At 56.8% G+C, this 9,802-nt stretch overlaps 1 protein-coding gene across 2 annotated transcripts in view; it reads left to right on the forward strand.

Annotated features, from left to right (window-relative positions):
* PSD (pleckstrin and Sec7 domain containing) overlaps nt 1-9,656 on the forward strand; it is a 44,175-nt gene extending 34,519 nt beyond the window's left edge. For both annotated transcript variants that reach the window (XM_053983370.1, XM_053983371.1), the window contains exons 12-18: nt 4,542-4,585; nt 5,798-5,976; nt 6,765-6,835; nt 7,407-7,564; nt 7,885-8,029; nt 8,641-8,784; nt 9,035-9,656. In XM_053983370.1, coding sequence (XP_053839345.1) covers nt 4,542-4,585; nt 5,798-5,976; nt 6,765-6,835; nt 7,407-7,564; nt 7,885-8,029; nt 8,641-8,784; nt 9,035-9,274 — 981 coding nt within the window. In that variant the 3' untranslated portion in view covers nt 9,275-9,656. The remainder of the gene's footprint in view (nt 1-4,541; nt 4,586-5,797; nt 5,977-6,764; nt 6,836-7,406; nt 7,565-7,884; nt 8,030-8,640; nt 8,785-9,034) is intronic.
* Nucleotides 9,657-9,802: the final 146 nt, after the last annotated feature.

A 9,802-nucleotide genomic window follows, 5' to 3' on the forward strand; every position in this document is an offset into this window, starting at 1 on the left:
GCTCCCAGCCGAGCAGAGTTTGAGAGGAAGGAGTGGCTGGACAAAAAAGGGCTTTTTACTGCCAGGAGCCTGCTCGCTGTGAGCCCTCATCGTTAACCGTTTTGGAGGTGTTAGGCTGGTGCGCATCGGTCCTAGATGGGAAGAAGCGAACAGGCTGTCTCTGGGCGCGTCGTGCCTCGGTCGGGTGCCTGCCTCGGGTGTAGTAGCGGGAGAAGAACGCTCACCAGCCCCCTCCTCGCAGGCAGGCTGGGGCAGAGTAGTCAGGGTTACCCCAGAGCTACTTGGGCTGCCCCCGTGGACAAAACCAGCCCGGTGGGGCCATCGGGGCCGTGCCAAGCCGCGGTGCTGTCATAGCGCAGTACGGTCTGGGGGCAGCATTAAGTTGTGACGCACTCGGATGGAAACATGCAGTTGGGAGATGCTCGGTCGCTGCTTCCCGTGCCGTGGGGCTGCTCTGGGAAGGGTCTGCTGTCCTGGGGATGATAGTTGCCTGGGCAAGGAGTGGCTTAAATATTTTGAAAGAGGCTGATGCAGCTAACAATGTTACTGAATCAAAAGTGTGGGCTGGGATGGGTAGCTGTCACCTGCTGCCACCCATGACTGCAGCAGGGTGGAAGGTGATGCACAAGACATTGTCCCTGTGACAGCCCCTTCTACGGGAAAAAAAGTCTGTCCCCAAGTCAGTCTGCTCTGTGTGCACACAGGAGCCCCTCTGCAGCAGAGGGGAAGGGGGGAGGGAGGGAGATGATGGTGTATGCAGTAGGGCTGGTATGTGCCAGGTGATGAGTTGCTTTTGAGCATGGGTTGTGCATGCTGTGGAGGTGAAGGAGGTGCGGGATGGGGGGCTGGAACCTGCCAAAGTGAATTAGGGACCCAACATAGGTACAGTTCCATCTGACATACAGCCTTGATCGGACCCTACTGTTCAGATCAGTGCAGCTGGGACGTCTGCATGCCTGGAGGACCTCACAGAGCTTTGTGGCTGGGTGTAACAAAGATATTTTGCTAAGAAAAAGTTGGGGACAGCCAGCAATTGAGCTTTCATATTTAAATGCTGTCAGTCAGAGAGAGAAGTAGAATGACAGGGAAGGTGCTTGGTGGCTGTGAAGTCTCTCTTGAATGTCATGAACCCATGACTGGTCACAGGGCTGACAAAGAGGAAGGAAAGCCTTGATATGCACCTTGCTGCATGGAGAGCTGAGCATTGTGTTTAGTAGAGGAACTAGCAGACTGGAAAGGGGATATATCCATAAGAGTTATGATGCATAAAAGAAGCACTCCAGAAAGGGTTAAAACGCTCATCCAGATACTGAAATTCCTGCCTCAACCTTTATATGTTACTTGAGTGCTGAGCTACAGCCCTCAGTGCAATCCCATGCCAAAGCTGTGTTCAGGCCAGCTTGTTGCTCAGCTCCACAGACCATCACTGGATCTTGCCTCTGGTCTGATCTGAGCTGAGGAGCTGAAGGCGGGTGTCTTCTCCCTACCCTGCTTACGTAGGCTGTCCCCAGCATGGCTGGGCGAGAACATCAGAGCCACCTGCCTCTTGCCAGTGCAGCCCCTCAACTGTCCTTGAGACGTTTGGTAGAGCAGGGCACATGGACAGCCTCTCAGCCTGCTTTTGGGAGGGAAAGCACCAAAGAAAGATGTTGATTCAGTTAGAAATCCCCTAGAGACATTCCTAGGTCTCTTTAGCGTTGCGCATGTCTAGGACAGAACTGGCTGATTGGCCTGGCATGCTGCAACAGTGAGCTCATAACCCAGCGATGGCAAAAAAACCCAACCATGCTTGGGGTCATCATCCATAATGGCATGTGGCCAGTGCCCAGCTTTCTCTTGGGTAGAACTTGCAAGCTCAGAGATGCCAAAGAGTTGCTGTACTTTTGGCCCAGGGGAAATGAATCCAAGGAGCAAAGAGAGTCTAGAGAGAGGGACCTGCTGAGCGATGAATCTGGTGCCTCTGGTCTCTGCTGACGTGGCTGTGAGTTAGGCTTCGGGAACCTGCGTCACCTGCACTTCCCCAGCAGAAACAATCTATGCACCAGAATTTTGTGGACTGACAGCCAGTGGCTCTGCTACAGGACCAGAACAGCAGGGTGGGCTTTGTGGCTGGAATGCATGTCCTCAGCTAGGACTTGGGCTGAGTCCACCAGCTTTGTACCTGAGATTGGTTTTGGTTTGGGCTGGTGTTTAGCCAAGCAGAATTTTGGCAGGTTTTAAGTGTCGATGTAAAGCTTTGTGTTGTCTTCTCAATCGCACAGTTTTCCTGTTTGCCTCCCACTGTCCCCTTGCACAGGAGTGCTGAACAGCCCCTGCTTCCTGTCTCTGAGGTGGTACTTGGCAGCCCCTGCTGGTAATGGGCTTGGTGGAATGCTCTTGGGGCTTGTAGCAGGGCAGCTGGAGCCTTTTAAAGCCATAAGGCAGTCCAGCCTTTGAAGTATTCAGCCAGAGTCCCAGGGCCCAGGTTTTTGAAACACAGTACTCTGCCAGGCTGTTATCCAGCACTGTGCCTTCCCAAATTACTCCTCGAGCATCTTCTTCTATTGGCTCATTCACTCATCATTTAGCAGCAGTCCTCCTGCAAGCCCTGCACAGGGCTGGAGTCCTCTCCGGCCCTCCAAAATCTCTGCTCAGCTGGCTCAGATCTTCCTTCCTTGGGGCAGGAAGTTGACACTTCTATGTATCACCAATGAGCCAGATGGGAGCCAAGCCACGTGTGCCATTCTGCCCACTCTTTCTGAGGTGCTTTTCTGCTGTTTGCAGTGTCCACAACTCTGTGGCATTTTTTTTTAGTCTCCTTTTTGTGTCTGTTGGTTCTCAGTATTTTTCAGCTGCATCCCTGGCAGTAAGATCCCTTCCCTTCTGTTTCCCGTAGTGACTCCTTATCATCTACATTGCTCTGAGATCCTGCTTATCCCCCTGCTCTGCTCCCAAATTATGTTCTGCAGGGCTCTGGATTGCTCTTTTCCTCCCAGATTCTTCTCTAAGTCTCTTTGCTCCTGTGGCTGCCTTGCTGCCAGCCCACTGGACCTCCTGCTCACAAGTTAGCATCCTGCCCCTCTGGCACTGGGACTGTATGAATGGGTCTGGGATCAAATCTCTCAGGCTCTGAAGCCATTACCTCTTTATAGGTCTCCTGTCTTCCCAGGGGAGAACTGAACCCTACTTTCTGCCTGCTAGATTGAGACGATCCTTTCCTCCTCTGAGAAACCAGCTGGTGCTATGCCAGCATTTCCCCGACGGGAAAGTGTGGAAGGAGCTGGGTTCCCGCTCCATCTTGGCTGCTGCACCTCTTGGGAGTGATGGATGTCCCTTCCCCAGACACCACTGGGGCCTGTCTGCTGGCCAGCATTCCCGGGCCCCTGCACGCCTCCAGCTGTACTTTCTCTGCCACCAGCAAGATTTCTCAGCAGCAGTCTCCGGCCCAGTGATGGATGTTGACAGCTGCATGAACAGCCTGTGCAAGACTCAATTATTTTCCTTCAAGGATGATGCCTTCCAGATCTTGCTCTGAAGCCCTCTGTGAGCACTGTATTGAAGCCCTCTCTGGAGCCCCCCTGACTGCAGAGCTGTGCTGAGCACTGCTGGCTTGCACCCAGCTCAAACTGGACAAACACTAGGGAGTGGGGCCCTGGAGTATCCTGCTGCAGGCAGGCTTAGCTTGTTCCTGTGCAGAAATACAGGCAGCAGACCTTGCCTTGCTCAGAGGGGTGTTGTTTGGGTCTCCAAGAAGGGAGAAGTGTTTGGAAGTGCTGAGGAGGGGGTAGAGACAGGCCACAGCCACTCCAAGCTCCTGCCTTGACCAGCCAAGAGGACAAGGTCCTCTGAGGGCTTCATAAAGGACAGCATGCCAGGGTCTCTGCCAGTGCAGGCCAGCAGTGCTGAAGTCTCTCACAAAGTGTGCTCCTGGGGGAGCAGTGCATTGCTGGGGAGTGCTGGGTGCTGCCATGAGCTGGTCTCTGCCAGCCCAGGGTGAGTGGCTGACTGCAGTGAAGTTGTTTGCTGTGGTGTCTTGTGGCATGGAGCTTCTGGAGGCCATGGAGCAGGCTGAGGTTCCACTGAGCAGGGTGAAGGCATGCACCAAAGAAGTCTGTCCCAAAAGCTTGTTCTCCTTGAGTTCAGGCCTCCTGAAAGCTGTCATTTTTACCAGCCTGGAACACCTTGGAATAGGGAGAAACAGCTCTCCCAAACACTTGGAAATGTTAGGTATGCCTCACCATTATGCTGCTAACATGGTGGCACTGTCATGGGCAGGTAGAGACAAAGGGTAGGAGAGGCCAAAATGCCAGGGCTATCCCCAGTATTTCTTTGGAGTGTGGGGGGGTTTGCAGATCCCGTGGTCCCCAGGATGAGGTGTCTGTAACCTTAAATTGAGGTCAACTGGCTAGCATAGCCAGGTCAGAGCTGGACTGGAACAAACTGACATGGGGTTACCTTAGGCTCCGGAGTCCCTGAGCCAGTCTGGCGTGCCTCCTCTGTCCCCCGGAGCAGACCCTCAGCCTGGCACCGCTGTCCTGCTGACGCCCCACTCTTCTCTGCAGGCGCTGTACGGCTCCATCAAGAATGAGAAGCTGCAGTGGGCCATGTAAGTACCCCTGTGGGATGGGGCTGCATGGCGCTGGGTGGGCAGGCAATCCACCTAGCCCCAGAGGCAGCACAAACCACGATGCAGCAAGGCAGGTGCCCCTGTGAGGATGAGGGAAGGAGAGGGAGCTTGGGATGAGCTCGTCTGGGGTGCAGACAATGTACCCCTGGCTGCTCTCACTGCCACGGGGCCCCTTCTCCAGCGTGCTGGGGGAAAGCCACCTTAGGTTGGCTTCTTGCAGCTTCGGCCTGGGTTTGTGCCTTGGTGGCTGTGCCCGGGGTGGGAATAGACAGGCTCTGGAGGTGCTGTGGCTGTGCCAGGGCCCCACAGGGTGCCTGCACCCTCGCCCACAGCTGCCATCTCCAGCAGCAGGAGCGGCAGCGCCTGCGCTGCAGGGATTAATCAGCCTGGTGCTACCCAGCGCTGAGCGATGCACTCGACCGCTGCCATGGAGACGCCGGCAGATGCTGAGGGGTTTAATTAGCAGCAAGCGGCTGAGGGAGTGGGGGGGCAGCAGCTCCGGGCTCCCACATCTTCCTGCGGATGGGGGGAGCGGCACCGGTGCAACCTGCCCGATAGTGAGGGGCTGTGACCCAGTGGGAGCGGGCTGCCTACATCCTGCCCACACCTCTTTCTGCCCTTGGATGGTACTGCCCAAGACCTTCCCTGCACCCCTTCACCTCTGGCTCTAGACCCTGTGGTCTGGCTGCCACCCTTAAAATGTGGGGACCAGAGCCTGGGTCTCTCCTTGTGGGGGCAGTCCATTCTATACCCTCCTTCCTACCAGCTGGAGACCTGTGAGCCTGTATGCCATGGGCTGGGGGGCTGTGGTAGTGCCAAGCCTTGGAGTACTGCTCCTCTATCACTCCTGGCTCATCAGCCTGGCTGGCATCTGCTGCACTCCTGCCCAAAAAAAGGCTTCTCACTCCCTGGGGCAGGCAGGGGTCCCACCCTGAATCAGCAGCAAAAGCCCAATGCCTTGTCTTTCAAGGGACCAGGTAGCACCTCAGCTGTCTAGAGAGATGGGCACACAGGCATGGCTAGGTTTGGGATGCTCACCAGTGCTGATGGAAGACTGCTCATCTTGGTCTGCTGCTCCTGGCTTCCCTTTCAGAAGCCAGGCCTAAAAGTGGCACTGACCAGTGGGGAACTTGGTATTTGCTGTCCCCAGAAAGGAAACAAACTCTTTCTCCACCCAAATCTGATTGGCAGAGATGAAGAGGAGCTGAGAAAGTCCCTCTCGGAGCTGGCAGATCCCAACCCGAAGTCCATCAAGCGCATCAGCAGCTGCAGTAACCCCTTTCTGGACTTTTCCCAGGACGCCAGCATTGCCACTTACAAGCATGGGCTGTTAGTCCGCAAGATCCACGCTGATCCTGACTGCAAGAAAAGTAGGTGCTTGGGGAGCCCATGAGGAGCACTTGGGGCAAGAGGGCACCAGTGAACTCCAGAATCAAATGGGAAGCAGGGCAGGGGTCACTATGTGATGTCTGTCTGCAGCTTTATGCCAGCCTCCAGCATCAGTGCCCTGTCTGTCTGGCTGTGCCAGGCATAATTCAGTCCTTAGGTTGAGGAGCTGGAAACCTCTCCCTGCCCACAGCACTGGGAAAGGGGCAGGCAGGGTGCTGGGGTGGGGTCTCTGAGGGTTGCAACCCTGCCGCAGGATTGTGTGGATGAAGAGAAGGGTCCTGTGGTGTGATAGACAAGGCACACAGTGGGCTGCAGCTGGTTGGGCACTGCCAGGCACGTTCACTGTATTCCCCATAAAATCCCTCCTAAGCTCTGGCCATCTAATGCTGCCTAGATGTGATTAGATGCAGCTGCCCTTCAAAGCCAGCATTACCTGGCCGGCAGCACTGCCTTGTCCCCATGCCCGAGCACGGAGGCAGTGGTGAAGCCGAGCACAAGCAGCAAGGCAGGGACACAGGGGGGGCACAGGGGGAGCGCAGCACAGCGCTGGCCCCGGGAGGCAGCAGCGGCCCCCCTGCCAGCAGCACCATCTGCCAGCCACACGGCCTGCACGGGCTCAGGTGCGCAGGGACAGTCCTGGCGTGCTGCCCGTCCCGGGGGTGGGGTGACGTGCGTCGTGGCAGGGCTGGCTGGAAGAGGGTGGGGGGTGGCTTTTCCCCCCCGCTCAATTCTGACACTGATGTCTGAGCTGCTCTCTCCTCCCTGGCAGCACCCCGAGGGAAGCGCGGCTGGAAGCCCTTCCACGCCATCCTGAAGGGAATGATTCTCTACCTGCAGAAGGTAGGCAGCAAGGCCACCCACATCCGCACCAGGGAGGGGCATTGTCCCCAGTCCAGAGAGACAGCAGTCTCCACAGCAGTGAGAGAGGACCTGCAGCACAACAGCTTTGCAAAGCCTCACCTAAGCAGACTCAGCACCCTGCATGCCTGAGCTGTTGCTTGGGGACCTGGTGGCATCCCTCTTTTCAGGGTGCTTGGGTACAGCTTGGGCAGTGAAAGGCATTGCTAATTGAGAGCACTATATGCAGGGGGCTTGGCTGGGAAGAGAGGGGCACCAGGGTCTTTCCCCTGAGTGCAGGGTTGGGCTGCACATCCAGTTCCCTGCTGGCACGCACACAGGCAACTGGGGGCAGTGGGGAACAGCCCCCTGCACTGTTGCCAAGCCACTGTTGCCTGGGTTGTGCAGCCTCTCTCCAGGGGTGTAGCATGAGCTTCGCAGAGTCTGCAGCTGCCTGGTGAAGGGTGATCTCCAAGCCCTGCTGCAGCCAGTCTGAAGTTCCTGAAACCTCATAGAGCTGACTCATGGTGGGGTGCATCCCTAAGCTGGCTCTGAAACACCCCATGATTTGCAGGAGGAATATAAGCCAGGGAAGGCACTGGCAGAAGAGGAACTGAAGAATGCTATTAGCATCCACCATTCGCTTGCCACACGGGCATCTGACTACAGCAAGCGACCCAACGTCTTCTACCTCAGGACAGCTGACTGGAGGGTCTTCCTTTTCCAAGCACAGTGAGTCCTTCAGGATCCCTGGCTGTGCCCCACGCTGGGGCACAGGAGCTCCCCTGACTTGAGTCTAGGGTGGGATGGGACTTAGGGCCACCTTGTGGCCCTGTCCTGGCCCTTTCTGGAAGGAGAGGGACCTGGTGTCAATGCTGAGCTTTGCCCAGCTCCTCTTTTTCCTACCCTGCTGGGCTCAGGTTGGCTGTGGGTAGAGTCCAGGTGCCATGGCTGGCCAGGGCCAGGCCTGGGGCACTCAGACCTTGTCTGCGGAGCAGAACCCTTTGTCTTTGACAAAGATAGCCCATCTGTATTTTGGCCTTTTTTCTCAGGAACCCCGAACAGATGCACTCGTGGATCACGCGCATCAATGTGGTGGCAGCCATGTTCTCTGCGCCCCCCTTCCCCGCAGCCATCGGCTCCCAGAAGAAGTTCAGCCGCCCGCTGCTGCCCAGCTCCTGCACCAGGCTGTCTCAGGTGGGCCACAGTGGGGGGGCAATGGTGAGCCTGGGACAAACGCCCGGTTCTGCCAGTGGCACATTCCCCTGTGGGGGGATCTGTGTGGTGCCATGCGCCCAGCTGCCTTCCCAGTGAGGTGAAGGGCCAAGGGGAAAACAGAGAAAAGGGGTACTGAGACTGGGGGCAGACAGTGAAGTCTTGTTCCTGGCAGTGGGGCTGGAGTCAGGTGATGGTCAGACCATGGAGGAGAAAGTGGTCCCACATGATGGCCTGGAAGGTCCTGCCAGGGACCTTGAAAGGCAACTGACTGGGGGGATTAGCTGGCACTCATGCATACCAGGGCAGTTATTCATAGAGCAGAAAGGATTAAAAAAAAACACCAGCCTAGTTTTAGAGGGATTAAATTCTGCTTTAAGACTGCAGTCAGCCCCCCCTATGAGGTGAGAGCAGATTGCCTCCAAGAGTCTGTGATTTTGCCTCCTATTAAAAAAAAAAAAAAAATCAAACCCAGCAGCAGAGGCTGAGGTCATGGCTGCTCCTAGAAAGGGGAAAAACCTGTTCTGTCCCTGGCCATCTCACACTACCAGGGGGACAGAGCAGAGCACTGACATGGTGCCACCCTTTCCCAGGAGGAGCAGGTGAAGAACCATGAGACCAAGTTCAAGACAATGTCAGCGGAGCTGCTGGAGCATCGTTCCTCACTGCCTGAGAAGAAGGTGAAAGGCAAGGAGTACGAGGAGCTAAAGCAGAAGGAAGAGTACCTGGAATTTGAGGTGAGCTGCCCTCAGGCCCTCTGCCCCTACCTGTTTGGCCATCCTCAGTGATGAGACCAACCCATCCCATCAGCTGAATTGCACTGCCACTGCCGTGGTCTAGGACCACGTGGTCTAGGGCAGCATTCCTCTGCCCCGGGATGCTGGCTGGGTTGGAGGGACCATGAGCATCCCCCCCCCTGCGGGGATGCTGGTCATAGGACAGTACCCAGCTTGCCAACCTTTCTCTCTGCTGCACTGTGCTCCTCAGAAATCCCGCTATGGCACCTATGCCATGCTGCTGCGGGCCAAGCTGAAGGCTGGCTCCGAGGACCTGGCAGCATTTGAGTCCACCCTCTTTGACACAGCGGGTGGGGAGGACGATGGCCTGAAAAAATCCCGCTCCAGCCCCTCACTCAACGCAGAGCCCTCCAGCACAAGCACCAAGGTGAAGCGCAACGTCTCAGAGCGCACCGGCCGCCAGCCCCCTGGCCACCCCCAGAAGTCGTAAGTGCAGGGTCTCAGCTGCCTGCACCGCAGCTCTGTTCCCGTTCCCCTGGCACGGGGGTGGAGGCCGTGTGCCTGCCGAGACCCTGCATGTGTCCGTCTGTCTGCGGCACGAGCTGGAGGGGGTGACAGCCCTTCTGCAGCCGCCAGCACCAGCCATGCAGGGCCGTGGCCCCTCCACCGGAGACCGTGGCAGAGCAGGACAGTCCCCAGTCCTTGCCTGCAGGAGCTGCCTGGCCCCATCAGACTTGTTCCTGCCCCTCCTTGTTCTGCACTTGGCTGCAGGACCTACTCCTGCTGCCCTGGGGAGAGGGAGCAACTGAAACCTACCCGCTGGGCTCAATTCTTCAATGGCTTAAAAAAAAAAAAAAAAAAAAAAAGACAAATGCAGCAAAACAAAGCCAGCAGCTGCTTCTCCAGCTCCATCGTGCCATGGGGGTAGATGGGAGGGGTCCAGCCCTAGACTGTCCCCTCTCCTAGGGCTGGTGGCCAGGGAAGGCAGGGCAACAGCACCTGGTCCTTCCCTGCCACC

Source organism: Vidua macroura, chromosome 8 (assembly GCF_024509145.1).
Source record: "Vidua macroura isolate BioBank_ID:100142 chromosome 8, ASM2450914v1, whole genome shotgun sequence".
Lineage (NCBI taxonomy): Eukaryota > Metazoa > Chordata > Aves > Passeriformes > Viduidae > Vidua > Vidua macroura.